General features: G+C 40.1%; 1 protein-coding gene across 15 annotated transcripts in view; it reads left to right on the top strand.

The window, feature by feature from the left end:
* Positions 1 to 16483, top strand: part of DOCK10 (dedicator of cytokinesis 10) — a 141229-nt gene that overhangs the window by 75985 nt on the left and 48761 nt on the right. For all 15 annotated transcript variants that reach the window (XM_019007829.2, XM_019007826.2, XM_033516580.1 and 12 more), the window contains exons 8-16: positions 475 to 658; positions 2278 to 2363; positions 4461 to 4544; positions 5442 to 5597; positions 7133 to 7354; positions 8061 to 8183; positions 8790 to 8872; positions 14240 to 14362; positions 15650 to 15729. In XM_019007829.2, coding sequence (XP_018863374.1) covers positions 475 to 658; positions 2278 to 2363; positions 4461 to 4544; positions 5442 to 5597; positions 7133 to 7354; positions 8061 to 8183; positions 8790 to 8872; positions 14240 to 14362; positions 15650 to 15729 — 1141 coding nt within the window. The remainder of the gene's footprint in view (positions 1 to 474; positions 659 to 2277; positions 2364 to 4460; positions 4545 to 5441; positions 5598 to 7132; positions 7355 to 8060; positions 8184 to 8789; positions 8873 to 14239; positions 14363 to 15649; positions 15730 to 16483) is intronic.

Below are 16483 nucleotides of genomic sequence, written 5' to 3'. Positions count from 1 at the left end.
TGTCCTGTTGCAATCTTCTGGAAAGTCCTGTTCCCACTCTCCCCCAAATATTTACATGACTTAGCAATACTTTGATTTATCTTTTCGGGTGTCTGGTGTGCTGGTAAAGTGTAAGAGGCTGGTTTTTTAGAGCTGTTCTCTCCAGACCATTCCAACTCATGCAGCAGTGCTGCACTTTGTGGCCAGAAGTCTTTTATTGTTCCACATGGGAGCTATTCCCTTCTGAACTATTGTCCAGCTTAGATTTTTGTGGCTAAATTTAGGACATATGTTTGGCCACAGAAGCTCTTAAATGCACAAATTGACAGAAATTTCTGTGACTATTGCACTATTTGAATTTTCTTTGACTCCACTGAAGCCAGCTTAAATGTAATTTTTAAAGACTTTTATACAAGTCCATCTTATGGATGTGTTTTTCAGTAACTTTTTGTATTACTTCTAGTGTTTATTTTTATTTTCCTTTTGTTCCAACAGAATAACAGGCTTAGGAAACATGCCTTTGAGTTGAAAATGAATGACCTCACATACTTTGTGCTGGCAGCTGAAAATGAGCAGGATATGGATGACTGGATTTTTACTCTCAACAAAATCCTGCAAATAAATCCAGAGGGAACTGTTCAGGAGAGGAAGAGTGCAGATCTCACTGATCTGAGACTCGGTAAGACTGAAAAATCTCTTGTATTGCTGGGGATTTTTTAAACAAGTGAAAAAACTGGAACCTTCATATCAGTATTGAATCATTTTAACTGCCTGAGTCTGTGATGGGTTCTGTAGCTATTGATTTCTGAGGAAGCAGCAGCAGTGCTGGCAATCCCTGAGCAATGTCAGCTAACTCCCCTCAGATCGCTTCCAGGGGAGGGGAGGTAGAGCTGTTCCCACAAAGTCAGCAGGAGCAACGTGGCTCCACTTTGCATATGCAGCTCTTTTTTAAATTTAGTTCTGTCAGTCATCTTGGTGCTTTGTGTTTTACTGTCCTGGAACTTTGAAGGTTTAAAAAAGTTTTGTGCTGGAGAGTGGTTTGATCAGTTCTTTTTCCAACATTTTGCTTTCTTTAAAATTTCTGGAGCTAATAATTTTTTTAAAAAAACAACCAAAAAAGAAAACCCAACAAACCAGCTGTGGTATATGGCTCTTTCTCTGAAAGCTTATTGACTTTTACTTCTTGCTTTTTTGAGCTTGCTCTCACTGTGGAAGAAAGAATTGGATTCTCTACTATACTGCAGTCTTCATGTGGTAGTAGCTCATTCCTCCACATAATAAATCCACACACAGTTTGGATGAACTCCTGATGAAATTCTAAGGCTGAAAACACTTGAAACCTTAAGACAGATGTAAAATGCATGTGCTCTAAGCTGAGTCAAAGCTTTGAATCCATATGCATCTGAATCTTAGAGATGTTCAGAGCTAATTGAACTCTTTACCCTGATGTTTATAAGTTCTAATTTTGGAAGGACAGGATAGTCTTCATACAGACAAAGATGTTTTTAGAACTTGCAGGCACAAGAGACTTGCACTACAGAATCAGAGGAGTACTTTTGAAGATCCCACCCATAAGGGATATTAATGAAACAGGAAGAAATACGTGCATAAAAGGTCAAAAATACAGGCTAACACAAGACAGAAGTCTCTACTGGTAAAAAAGCTGATAACAAGCAACAGGAATGTGCTATATAGTTAACTTTTCAAAAGGCATGAGACTTTCTTGGCAAGAAGAGCCCTAAGTGACTGTAATGACTTCTTTCACATGGGGCTGAATTACCACGTGAGAACAGAGCACTCCCTGGTGAGCTGAGTGAAGCACAGGGCTTGTGTTCAGTGCTGTTCCCTGGATTCATAGGTCTGCAGCTGATGGAGTCCACACTGCATCCCTCCCTTTCCCAAAGAGAGGGCAAGGTCCTGCCTCGCCCAACGCTCCCTTTGCTGGGAATCCAAAATCTTTTGGTCGACAGAAACCCTTGGTGTTGCATCAGAAGGGACTGAGACAGAGAGGTGTCTTTGTCATGAGTGTGAATATTTGTCATGGGTGAATGTGTTGGATGTTTCACTGAGTAGTCAGGCCTGTTGTTTGGAAGCTTAAATATAGACTAAGATACAGTGAGAGATGAGCTTGAGGAGGACAGAGGTTTACATGAGCATTGCTTCCGTTTGGAGAGATGCTGAGTCTGAAGGGAATAAAAAGAAATAACATGGAAATACGGGGTTTTATCTTTTAAGTCTTATGGCAATAGAGAGAATAATAAACTGCTTTGTGGGTTGTTGTTTTTTTTTATCTTCAAGACCCTGCAGAAGTTTTGGTGAATTATGATTGCTCTCAAGAAGAAGCAGATTCTTCGGAGAACACCTTGCACCCAGACTTCGCAAAAGTAATGGATGTTACATTTTTCTTTACAAGTCTAGTGGAAAGAACTTTCTGGGTGAAAAATGCCTGCCAATAGCTGATCATTAATATTCTGAAAGGTTGAAAAATACAGCACAGTCTATTACAATTGTTAGAGACACAACAAATGACAGGGATAATCTTGTTTCTGAACAACTCATCCTTTTGTATAAGTGAGAAAATCTCCACCAGATGCAAAGAGAGTTGGTGCTCCAGAAAGTATTTTGATTTAGACCTGTGAGTCAGAAAGGGTCCAGTCCCCTCAGTTATGTCTGAAATATTTGCTCATCTGAACTGCATTTCAGTAGAATTTGACCCTTGGAGAGCCAAAATTTCCTGTGTGACTGGCAAGGAGGTGAGCTCTGAACTGCTCATTGCCTTCTGTAACTACATTGAAAGATGGGTGTGCTACCAGGGGAGGCATTTTGTCCTCTGGAGCTCATAAACTGCTTCATGTGGATGAGATAATTGTATGTGGTGCTAAGAAGCTTTTTAATGAAAAGCTAGATTGGAAATGCTTCACTGCTTTCTCCTAAGCAAATGTACAATATGTTTTTAGCCTTCTGCCAGTGAGCTGCTGTAGATGCTGTCTGTCTACAGAGCCAAATGTTGTTTGAGAATGTTACACAGATTTGAACTGAAAGCTGTCTGTGCATTGAGGACAGAATTTTACTCTAGGTCATATATGTAAAGTGGTCCCCTAGAATGCGAAAAAGCAAAAAAAATCAAATCATCAAACAAAATAAAAACAAAATAGCCAACCGAATAAAAGGTGTCTGAGTTTATGTATTAAGGGCAGCAGAAGTGTCTGAGCATCTTGTCTGTGGATAGATTATTTCTAATGGTTTAGTTGATGCAGATATCTCAGAGGTATCTTGCAGATATCTCTAATTCCACTGGTGCCTGCAAGGCTATAGGAGATGGTCAGCTTGGTTTGTGATTCTCTTTTTGCCCTTCATGTGGATAATTCCTGTTCCCCCAACCTGGCTGCAGCAGTGTGGCCTTTCCCTAGTCCATGGCAGAGAAACACCCTGATCCCATCTCCATCTGAACCAGAGCCACAGCAGGACCTGCTTCTGTGGGTCAGGGACACGTTGGGAAGTGAATATGGAGCTCTTGGACCTGCTGGGCTGCTGCTGCTTGTTACTTTATGTGTACTGGCAATGTCATGGTGCTGTGGGAGACATGAAACACTGAACAAGACCTGAACAAGAGAATACCCTGTGCTATGTCACCTGAGGGTTGTACTCGGTCCTAGGAAACCAGTAAAGATGGACAATCTTTTAATATTTTAGAGATTAAAAAATAAATTAAAAAAAAAAAAAGTTAGAGAAAATTAAAGTGCAAAAAAAGTCTGAAGGAATTGAGCAGTTGAAATCTCCCAGGGGATCTCTAAGGGGAAGAGAACGTGTAGGGCTTACTTTACATATTGGATAAATGAGCTTAACTAGAGAGGAAAAAGGATTTTGCAGTTAGACATAAGGATAAACTTTTAGAATATAGGGGAGGAAAGCACCAGGTGGCTTCAGAAGGTGAAGTTGGTGTTGTCAGAGAGCTTGCTATTACCTTAAACATGTGTCTGTCAGAAAGGAAATGGGTATGTCTGATCCTCCCCATGGCAGAGGGTGGGTGGGAGAGGACTCCCAGCCTTGCCTTGGGGTGACACTGCAGTCTGTGTCTGCTCAGCCTGTGAGGCTCACTGATATTTGCTGCTCCCCTTTCTGCCCTCCCCTGGGACAGGTGTTTTTGGTGTTTTTCTGTGGGGCTGGTTTGTCAGGGCTTTACCTCCCTCAGCTTGGGAATCCCTGAACTGATTTTGGTGTGGAGATCTGACATCTTCCTCAATGGGTTGCATATGTGAACATGCAAAAGCTTGAATTACTTAATTGATCTATTCTGGGATTCCTTAGAAGTGTGTCATGGCCTGAAAATCCCTGCTCAGAAGCAGAGAGTGCTTGGGGATAACTGCTGCAGAAGTGGGAAATGTTGTTACGAGTGAAACATTGATCACTCATTTAGAACATAACAACTCTATGGATTTCTGTTCTTGTGCAGAAAACTAATTTATTATCTGTCACCACAGTACATCACAGAAACAGAGGAAACAGTGAAAGCCTCTCGAAATACAGAGCGACTAAACCTGTTCTCTTTGGATCCTGATATAGCAGTAAGCAATATTTTATTTTTTTTTTTAATTCTTTGAAGTTTTTAAATACAGGTGACACGAGCTGACTGGGTTAGCTGAGCCAGCAGAGTGAGTTGCACTTCAGCAAGCACCTGGCTATACCCAAGGCTTCAGCAGTGAAGAGGGAGGGGAGCTTTCTGTGATCCACAGAGGTTTCAGTACAGACTCTACACTTTATTTTAAAAATAAATGTACTGTACTCTACTGTACAGACTGCAGAGTGGTTGAGGATGGCAGTGACCTCTGGAGGTCATCCAGTCCAGCCAAGCTAAGCTCTGAATTAGTTTAAAACAAGCATTAAAGTAAAGCTTAACATTTAATGTCAGGATTCAAAGAAAGTTATTTCTTGCACTGAAAGTGATTTAAATGGAAATTTTATTTCAGTTATAAAGGAGGCTTAAGTAAAATTTGGATTAGTGTATATTTAAACTTCAGCCTGATGTCAATCAACTTAGAAGACTTTTATTCAAAACATTAAGCAAAATGAAATAATTAATGGGAAAAGAGGAAAGTGCCTGGAATCTCATTCTAAAATGTGCTGTTAATGGTCTGATGTGAGGGTTTTTAATCTATATGAGGAAATTAAAAGCTAAAGTTTTGGAAACAGTAAGTAAACAAGAAAGAGGTCTGTTCTAAAATTATTGGAAACCTAATTTGAATCCCTAATTCTGCCTCTGACATTATATATATATCCTCAGGCAGTCTTTTTTGTTTGTTTCCTAATCTATAAATTAGGAACAAAACTCATTTAGTGTAGTAATATGAAGATACCAACAGTGGCTTTTGAGGTTTTCAGGTGCTTCAGTGGTTGCAAAGACATTTAAAAAGCTTATTTACTTTTGGGATGATTTTTCCTATATATTGCCCTACTTATTTCAGGCATTGAACCCTCAGAAAAAGGAGTTTCCAGGGACAAACTCAGTGATAAAGCCATTTGAAGAAAAGCCTGCAAAGAGGATCCTGATTACCTGCAAATCCCTCAGTTTGAATCTCCAGGCCTGTGTTACTGAAAATGAAAATGATCCCTCAACCAACGTAAGCTTTTCTTATTTCTCTGTGTTTTTTGGGGTTTTTGGGGGGTTTTTTGTTTTGTTTTTTGTTGTTGTTGTTGTTGGTTGGGGTTTTTTTTCTTTTCATACATGTGTTAGTTTGGAAAGAGAAGTGAAAGGAAAGCTGTATCACACATGCATACTGCTCCCTTTGGACTGAATAACAAAACTGATTAACTTTTCAATAGATATTTTGAAGTTGATTTACACTGCAGATTTTAGCTACAGCTCAGTGGAGGATTAAAAATGTTTCAAACCTTGAGGATTCTTAACAATTGCTATGAAAAGAACAAGTTTAAACTGCCAAGACCTATGTAGGGGGACAATGGAATATCAGTTGCTGGTGAACTTGTGGATTTTTGTTGTTTTTCAGGGAGAGAAAAGGAACCAGGCAGATAAAGTTACAGGAGAGAAGGCAAAATAGAAAGGACAGGATGTTTCATCTAGTGGAAAAATCCAGCTAAAACCAGGACAAAACAGAAAATTTTGCTTATTCTTACTATAAAAAAAAGGTCTGAGAAAACTGAGATGTAGATATCAGTCTGTAGCTTTTAGTTAGTTCTCCTCTGAAGCAGGAAAGTTATGATACATCCGTGTCCCAGCAGCTCCACTTTCATATATTACATATGAGACATTGATTTTGTTTGTTGATTTGTTTGTTTTTCATTTGAAAATGACCTCAATAGTCAGGTCAAATTCAGCATGATGTAATCAATATCTTTTTTTGGCAGACTGGAGTAACTGTTTAAATAAAGTCATGATAACTGCACCAAGGGCATGCAATACTCACTGCAGAGGCTGAAAAAGCAAAGGGCATTGTACCTGCTATGCTCTGCTCTTTATCTCCACAGTTTTTAGGTTCTGATTTCTGGACAGCTCAGGTGATGTTATTCTGGGGCTGATTTATTCCATCAGAACTATGGATGCTCTTTGGAGGTTACTTTCAGTCACAGGACTGAATTCCCTGGTACTCTGCCATAGGATAAGTGGGCACTGTCAGAGGGGTTTGAATGCTCTTGGTTTCCCAGCAAAATGGAACATGTGTTTCCCATGGAATAATACACCCACTCTTTTGTGTTTGTACCAGTAAACATTTTCCATCCCCTTACTTTTGTCATCTTTGTGTTGCATTTCTGACGATCCCTGAAAGCCCACACTCACTCTTCCCTCTTTTATAATGACTCTCAATCTACATTTTAAAAATCCTGCAGTGTATTTTCTGGGGCTCTATTCATTTATTCTAATAATTAGCTGTCTATTTGGTCTTCATTCTGTGAGTTTCTAAGCTGTCAATTCCTCTTCTGGCACCCTGTTAACAAGCTCTCTTAAAAAGCCCCTAAAATCACATGGTTGGAAACTAATCTGGGGTGTGTGTGAACATGTGTTTTAAATGTGCCTCATAATTTGTAAATAATATTTGTTTGTTTGGGTTTTTTTCTAGTTGCAAAAACCCATTAAAAGATAGACTTTACCCACATCCCCTCAGTTATCACTGTATTATGTTTCTGGTATTTTCTCCAGGTAGAGCCTTTCTTTGTGAGCGTGGCACTGTATGATGTCAGGGATGGCAGGAAGATCTCTGCTGATTTTCATGTGGATTTGAACCACACTCTAGTTAGACAGATGATTTCAGCTTCCTCGAGTCCATTAGAAAATGGTGCGGTTGAAAATATTGACTCAAATGAAATGGAAGAACCACAGGTCAAAGGGTTTCCAGAAGAGTGGCTGAAATACCCCAAACAGGTATTCCACATGTGACTTGCATGGCTTAGTGACTTGTGGGACTTATTTTAGTTTGATGGTATTCTTTTTCGTTGGAGAACTTCTGCATGCTATGTTCTTGTTTTCAAGAAAATTCTCTTTTGTGTGTCAGTTGCATAGAGCCACTTGCTTTCTGAGCTCCCTGTATAGACCACTGACAATCAAACTGATAAAATGTAGTGTCTCTTATCTAGAGAAAGCATCCATATTGCCTCTGCTCTTTGGGTCCATTTGCTGATCTCTCCCAACCAGCCAAACAAAATCACAGCTCAAAGCAACACCTAGATGCTGCAATAATCTTCCACATTCTCGCTGTTGCCATAATCTGTGGGCTAAAACAGCTGAAACCTTTTCTCCTCCTTTCATTCCCCTGAGGAATGACTGACTCAGGCCAGCTTTTAGGTGCTGCCCAAGAGGAGCAGTTGGGTCAGGCCATACTTAGACAGTCACACTGCTTTTGACTTGAGCCAGTCTGTTTGCAAGGTGCTGCATGTGAACAAGCTGACTTCAGCACTAGCACAAAGATTTTCTTTTCCATCTGGCTGTGTTGAATAAATAGAGATAATAATCCATAATAACCCTTTCTGGATTTGGTTTGTTACTGTTTCCATCGACAGGGAGTACTGGCAGTATTTCCTTTCTCCAGTTTTGCTGTGTACTTTTGAACTGTTCTCCCTTTCATCCACAGGCTCTTTTCTCCATAAGTAATCCTCACTCTGAGATTGTACTGGTGGCAAAGATAGAAAAGGTGCTTACAGGAAACATTGCCAGCAGTGCTGAACCTTACATTAAGAATCCTGATTCTTTTAAGGTAATGTAACAGGAGCATCCTTTCCTGCTGTGTAAGCCTCAGCCTGCTGGAAGCTGAAGGCATTGCAAATCGTGCTGACAAATCTCAGCAATCAGTCTGTGGGTGCTGAACAGGATGAGCTCCCAGGAGCCCCATGCTTCAGAAAGCAAATGTACAAATTCCACTGGCTGGATGAACCAAGCTCCATTTTGTCTTCAACTTGCAAATCCACCCGTGGTGCATTCCTGTGCTGGTTGTGCCTTAGTACAGGGACAACTTTCAGCAACATTTTAGAAATTATGAGCTACAGAACTTGGTACAGGATCAAAGCTGGGGTAGGCACCTCTCAGAGCAGGCACTGCACCTGCATTGGGTAATGACAGAAAACTGGAATAACAACTTTAATGCAGTTCTGAATAAAGGAATGGTGACAAGGTTTAATTTGCCAGAAGCATCATATTCATCTTGTGATGTCTCTGCTGTCCATCCCAGAACCTTTTGTTATGAACAGCATCAGGCCAAATTATTGTAGGGACAGTGTAGCCTCTTCAGTTTGGATGTACTTTGTGCAGCATTTAAGATGTTAGAATGAAACTGATGAAATAATTCACATTTCCTTTTTTGCAGTGTGCACAGAAGGTGCTAAAATCCAATAAACAGTTCTGCAGCAAGCTGGGGAAATACCGTATGCCATTTGCTTGGTCAGTGAGGTATGTATTCATTCTTTTCATGAATTTATAAGCATCTTATAGCTTATTCCCTTGGACTTCTATCCTTTTATTCTTTTCCACTTTTTCTGCCTGAAGCTAAGCAAAGCTTTCTCTCTGGTACAGGACCCCAGAATATCCTGCAGGCTTTTTGTTTCATTGCCCTATTTTTCACACAGCTAAATGTCAGTTACTCTCTCATTAAATGTTACTGTGGTGGAATCTTTTCTTCAGGTATGTAGTGAAGTTGCCAGGGAGCAGCAAAGGTGGCTGACAGAATATTAATTTATCCTGAGCTCCACCATTCATTGGGTGCTAAAAATTACCAAAGATGTTTCAAAGTCACAGTTCTCATAAGAATTTCCTGCAAAGGTAATTGTGGTCTGAAAAAGAGTTACAGTGGCCACCTAGAAAGTAGGTGTATGGGTACCTGTTCTTGAGGCTCTGTTTTGATGCCTGACAAGTTTGTAAGAAAAATCTAACCAAGGACTTGAAATGCTTTGGGGGTCATATTGAGGAATTTGGGTTCAGGCACTCTTGCATTTTTTTGTGGTTAGCAGGTGATGGAGAACTTCTATTTTCTCATTAGGCAGGTCAGCTGGGTTTTATTGCAGGTCAGTGTGGTGGCAGTAATGGATTTTACTTCTTTCTCTCACTCCTCCTGTATAATTTTTTGCTGGTCTCACCTCAAGACTGAGGCACCCCTGTGCCTTTTCATCTCCTTTTACCAAATATTGCTTTTTTGTCTGTTTGTTCTCCCTTCAAATTTTGATGTCATTCCTTTCTCTGTCCTCTCCCTTTTTTCTTTCTCTGTCTTGTGTAATTTCTTCAATTTACTGCTTTTCAATTTGCTGCCCTGGGATGAGAGAGCTCCCTGACAGTGACCCTCCTGTGTGTCCCTGTGACAGCTCTCCCTTCTTTCTGCCATGCGTAGAGCAGGGAATATGAATTTTCATATTCCCTATAAAAAGGAAAGCTGTCAATTGCCAAGTGAGAACATTCCTCCTCTTCTGTGGCTTCTGTTCTCACAGTAGCAGGCCAGGTGGAAAGCTGCCTGAAGCTCTCAGTAGGGAGAAAGGAAGAGCAAGTTCTGGGTGAAAAAGCTGTGTTGTGGCATTGCCCGTGGTTATGAGAGAGCTCTGTGTGGTGTCTGCTTCTGGTGTGGAGCACCAGGAGGACACAGTTTCCCATGATATGTGCAAGGAAAAAACTTCTGCTTTTAGAATATGGTGCTTAGATGATGAAGAGGAAAAGAAGCAGTGAGATATGGCCATTTGAAAGGTTCATTTATATTTTATTTACATACTTTTTTGTCAATATCCAGTAAGAACAGGAGAGCTGAGAAGGGCAGATAATGTGTTTTGATCTGTCATCACAAGCTCAAGGACACTCATATATATTGCTACTTCTGTGTAGGCAGAGGACCATTAATCAAAATCATATTGATGGGTTGATGGAGACACTTTTACCATGTAGCAGTCTGTGCAGTGGCAGGAGGTGCAGGCTTGGCACCAGCCTGACCTGGAGCTTCCTATTGCGTCTGTGTGCCTGTGCTCTGTGGCAGTACCACCAGTGATATGTTCTGCAGCTCAGCCCTTGCTGTACTAGCTATCTTTAGCTGGCCTGATGATTTTAACTAGTTCAAGGTCTGGCCAGGCACTCATAGGTATAAAGAAGGCTAGAACATTCTTCCACAGCAGGAGAATTTTGCTGAAGCAAATCCTGCCAAAAGTAAAATACAGAAAGGTTTTCTTCTCATTTTGAAATAACTCTATTTGCTTTTCATAGGGTTCTCCAAGTGTCAATCTCTTGTTGCTTTGTGATGAGGAGTGGGGCAGGACAGGATTTGGGCTGTGCCCCTCTCTGGCTGTCAGCTGCTGGGCTGTGTGTGCCTCAGCCCAGAGCTGTGGCTGCAGCTCTGCGCTTGCTCTGCCTAAGGAAAGTCTTAACAGGCATGAGTGAAGTTTTGCTGCTATCCCTGTGAGGCAGAGAGCCCCCTAAATACCTATCAAACTAGGGGGCACTGAGTAAATTCAAATTCCACACTCATTTATATATGCTTGTGTATTAACATTGCTCAGGTCTGACTTTGGTAAAAGCAAAGTATAAAATTATTTCTGTTTTCACAGCTTGAAAATAGAAGTTTCCACATGAGGCTATCACACTACAGGGGGAAAGAAATGGTTTGGCTATGATAAATAGCAAAACCCTGGGTTTGGAAATGTGTTTTCCAGTTAGTTCATTCTGGCATTAACCACACTCCTGTTCTTGTGTGGAAATTTTCCCTCCTTAGAGCAGTTACAGATGGCCACAGTGCGATTTTTACGTATGCATTCAGCAAGCCAAACTCTTGACAGTTGAGTATTGCACATGTGACTGAAACTCTTAATTAGCTCCTGTGGCACCAGTTTGTTAGCATTGCTCAAAAGCATGACTCAGGGTTCTTCCCTGAGTTCCTGCTGGGAAATCTGGTGCCTGCATGCTCTCGCAGGTATAATTATGGTATGTGTCAGAATTACAGTGTGTCAGAGTCTCATATTCCTGCCAGAACTGCCAAAGTTTGCAAATATCTGCCTCAGCTACATATTGTAGATGTGGGGGGAAACTTCATTCCCAGAGATTAGTTTTTACACTCTTACTCCTTCAAGCCTTCTCCACCCTCATAAACATGTTTTAAAGCCTAATATTTGAATCCTTCAGCAGCTTGTGTTGCTGCTGATTTGATTCAGCTGCCTGCCGTAGGTTGAGGTAGCTGAAGGATGTGAGGCTGCACTGATTTCCAGTAGCTGCAGATCTTCCACTGAATGTCTATGAGAAATTTTCCCACAAATCATAAACCACTACTTCAAAAGTAACCTTTTTAAAGTTAAATAATGAACAATGTGTAGGTTTTCTCTGCTTGACAAGTTTTTAGGATTGTAGACAGTCAGCTAACAATGTCAAAAGAGCAGAATCATATAAACACTTAAGTACTGAGATGATGTTTCGGTTTATTTAGTGTAATCTATTAACTTGCTTTCCCCTAAATTACCACTTTTAGAATCTCTTCAGGAATTTAGTTCAGTGAAACTTTTCTTATTAAATTATGTCAGTAAGTAGGTACCCATAACTAAGGTACATCATTAATGCATTGGATAAATATTGAACTCCTGTAGAAGTTTTTTAAGCATTTCCTTGTTTTGATGTGACAGCTGTCATTCTCTAGTGCCTTCAGTACGTTCCCTATGACAAGGAGCACTCTTGTTGCACCTGCAAGGGTATAGCAAAACATGGGATTGCAGTTACTGAACTGCAGCTGTAACACATTCAATACTTGCTGCTCTGGCAATTCTTCAGCTTTACTGAACCTGGGGAATTGAGACACCAGTACAATTTGACCAGTGCATAAAATGTACCTTTTTAAGAAAGGGTATCTTGTTTTCAATTGACATCTAAACTACACATGTGACTGTAAGAACTTTACAGAAATGGAGTACTGTGTATAAGCTGGAAAGATAAAAATACTTCCTGTTTTGTAGTGGTTTCATGCCTTTAATTTTGTACTGGGTGTATTATTTAGGCAGGGATATGCTGCTGGACCAGACCTAGAGGCAAAGCATGTGATAGCCAGGGAGCACTGATGCTCTGGAGCAGTGGTTGTAGGCAGGGTGACTTTGTAAAGCCCTTCTGACTCCAAACCAGCGTAGAGGAGTGAGCAGTCACAGAATCTTTTGGGTCTGAAGATACCCTGAGGACGGTGGTGCTGTGTCCCTGAGCCTCATGGAAGGCTGTGCTCAATACACTGACCCAAAGTGTGCTACAGCTTCATTTCCTTTTTCACTTGCATCCACAGCCCTCCTTGGTGAGTGCCCCTACAGCCTGCTGCACTGAGCAGGGCTTTGCTCGGTGTCAGAGCAAAGTTAATCGTTTCCAGCAGAGCCTGGGTTTGCTCAGCATCACATTGCACAGCCCAGTGGCACAGCGGAAATCACTCACCCGGTGTTTTGGTTCTCCCTGTTAGTCTGGAGGAGGAAGCAGTGCCGAGTCTAAGAAATACCATAATGTCACCAATACTGTAATAATTATTAAATCTTTTTTCTTTCCTTTTTCTTTATTCTGACAGCAGTTTAATAGGATTTATAGAGTAAGTGGTGGCTGCCAGAAATGAGGGCTGGTTTCTCCCTAGTAAGCTTTTTGACATGGTATGTTGGTGTGGACCTTATTGCCTCCAACAGCTGGAGGTAAAAATCTGATAGAAGAGAGTTGATCATTCTCGACAGTTGCAAAGAAATGAGATAGGGATACTTCTCTCAGTTAATTAAGTTAAGATATGGTGCATTTATAATTATTCTTGGGATCCTCTTCCAAAGGTTTGCTCCGTTATTTTGCAGCTGGCAACAATTTGTCCTGGCATCAATTCTTCTTCTCACTGGCAGTGGAACAGAGAAGTAAATTAAGGAAGCAAGATTGGCCAAATGATTCATAGAACAGCACTTAGTGTCAAGAACATTTTACTTTTGTTAAGCAATGTTTTTTCATACTACAGTTGAATCCAAGGTTCATTAATTTGAATAGCTCTTACATTATCCGGTCCAGCCAGCGTGTGTGACCCTGGAGGATACAAAGGGCACTGGAATGTCTTAATTAAATCCTGCAAGTGTCAATAAGCAGGAATGGAAATGTCTGGAAATGTTTGCCTGTGCACACAACAGCTGATATTTATTGTTCTCAGTTATAGATGGTTATCCTTCTTTTCCAGTTCATTCAGCACTTTGTCGCTGGTTCATCAAAAATTTAGTTGGTGTTCCACAAATTTGTTTTGTGAAGGAATGCTAAGCCACAGCTGAGTTTGTGTTGTGCCTCTGGAGGGCACAGGACAGATTTAGTTCACTGAGGTCTCTAACCTGGTTCTGTAAAAGCATGTGTTTCTTTATGTGGTAAGAGGTGGTGGTTGAGATTTGACAGCTAGCTATGATTTCCATTATTTAAAGTTATCATGATTTTCCTTGGTTAATAACTTCTTGGATGAAATTACCTATGGATGAAGCTACCTACTGATGCATAGAATTCCTCAAATTGATTCCTTGAAATAAGGAATCTCTTTGTTGAAATGAGGAGTCATGTGCACGATGGTGAGAGGCTCTCACTCAAACCAGCTCTGAGGTCTTTGCAGTGCTGGGATGCACATGGAATAAACTGAAATTGCCTAAGCTTGGCAGGGCTCTCTTGGATAAAAATCTGCAGAGAGGCCATGAATTTGTGTAAGAATTTGTATAACAACCTTGTTAGAAGATTGCATGATAATTTCAAATGTTCAAGTATATCTATATATACATTCATACATCTATATGGATGAGTGTTTATAAATATGATTTTTTTTTCTCTTTATAGGCCAGTGTTTAAAGATAATCAGGGAAATGTTGACAGAGACTCCCGATTCTCACCCTTATTCAGGCAAGAAAGTAATAAGATTTCCATGGAAGATTTGATTAAACTAATTGCAGAATACAGAAGGTAAGGAAAACTTTCTAATTTGCTTTGAAGCTTTATAAAGCTGTGCAGAGTAATCATAGCTGGGTTTTTTTCTCCATTAAGCACAGTGTGCCAAAGTGGCCATGTTAAATTATATTAAACATTAGTGTTTTTCACATTAGGTTATTACCTGCCAAAGAGTGCTTGAGGTTGGACTTTCCAGGAAAATGGAAACATCATTTGGCACGTTAAAATAAATGTTATTATAACCTAAAAATAGTGACTGCTTAAATAAGCTTTTATCAGGGGGGATGCAGGTAAAGTACCCAACATTATCTCAGGGGAAAAAAAAACCAAAAAGGAAAAAAGAGACAGACATATAAAATCATTCTTTGTGGGTTTCCCAACTCCTTGCTTTTGTTTGTTGGAGTCTCCATGGCAAACTCAAGAATGGACATTGAAAGTAAAAACCTTCTCCAAGTGTTTTCCAGCCTGTAAATTTCTGAATAGAGGTTTGGCTGCACAGTTTCCATACAGGTATAAATCAGGTTAAAAATCAGGTTAATCCTAGAGCAGGGTCTGTGTTTATACTGGGTAAGTGACATGAGAATTTAACTATGTCTCCTTGTCTTTTCTACTCTAAATGGGCCTAAAAATGAGTTAATCTAAATAGCTTCTGTTCCATTTATATAAAAAGGGATCATAGAAGGATTGAATGTTAGATATGGGGCTTGGATTAGGCCCTTAACTTCTTGTACCCCCTTACAGTTACTGGTTACCCTACTGACAATTCATTAGTGTCACCACTGTTGTGTTTGTGTCCCTAAAACATCTCCTAGACAAAAGAGATTTAGCATTGAGGTTTTGGCACTGCTCAAATTGCTCAGGCACAAGGAATATGTCTTGGGCCTTTTTCAGCATAGCACTTGGAAGCCACAATGCTGTGAACTCCTCTCATCCCAGTGCTCATTGGATTCCTTTCAGGGAATATTTCATTCGGATTTTAGAAAGTAAAAGTAGATAAGTTAATTCTCATAAATTTTGTTTCATCACTTCCTTTTCTACAAAATAATGCTGCTTGCAAAGAGAAGGCAGGAGTGAGACTAAGGAAAAAAAAACCAGAATCTAAATAATATTTTATTTCTTGTGTTACATTTCATTAGAGTTTAATAGTCAATAGATATATGTTAAATGTGTTTAATGTACCTTAAATATCTTAAATAAGGGTCTTTAGGGTTTTTAACTGTTTTTAACTTTTGATTAATTCCTGTGATGTTATGCTCTCTGTTGTTCTAATTTTCTAAAATGTTTTCATTTATCTCATTGCAGAGCAGAGAAGATAAGCAAAATACAGACTATACCTGGCTGTTTGGACATTGCAGTTGATTGTGTTCCTTTGGAACATCCAAGTATGATTCCACTTTGAAATTAATTATTCTAACTAAATAGGACATTGTCTTAGTCTTTCCATCCATAATTGTGCCTTGAGACAGTTCTGACAGAAGTGTCCATTGTGTAGGAAAATGTGTGCAGGGGAGTGGTTTTGATTTGCTGTCATTTAATTACACCACTCTTTGTTTCATCCTGTACCTGGCCAGATCCAGCCCAGTTTGCAGTGTCTGTGAAGGAGAAGGAAACCACACTGCTGCAGCTGGCCTAGAGCTGCTCCTCCCCAGCCTGCCTGGGCTGCAGAGCACCTGCATTATTCTGAAACTGGCAATTTCCTCTTCTGCTAGGTTAGAAGGAAGTAAAATTTGGCATGGTGCATGTGAGGGATCACAAGCTTCTTTCAGTTTCCTCACAATACATTGGTAGACTTTTCCTGGGGATTATTCTATGATTTGAGGAAGGAATTTGTAGGCAGGATCTGTCCAGTGGCTTTTCCCTGAAATAATTCTGGTTGCTCTGGACATCCCTAAGTTGGTGGCCCCTCTCAGCTTGAGTTTCCCATGAAGTTAAATGCCTCACTGCTTTAATGGTATAGGAAGAGAGAGTATTCTCAATCCAGTTTTAATCTCTCCCAGTCTCAGTGACAGAGGCTTATTTTCATCTTCTGTTTCTTGATCTGATTTCAGTTATCCCAATTGCATCATATATTTGATCTAGTGCTGCACTGCTCACTTCTTCATTTTATTTATTATGTTATTAGATAATAGAAAAACT

The sequence above is a fragment of the Parus major genome, chromosome 9 (genome assembly GCF_001522545.3).
Source record: "Parus major isolate Abel chromosome 9, Parus_major1.1, whole genome shotgun sequence".
Taxonomy (NCBI): domain Eukaryota; kingdom Metazoa; phylum Chordata; class Aves; order Passeriformes; family Paridae; genus Parus; species Parus major.
This window is presented reverse-complemented; position numbering and strand designations above follow the sequence as displayed.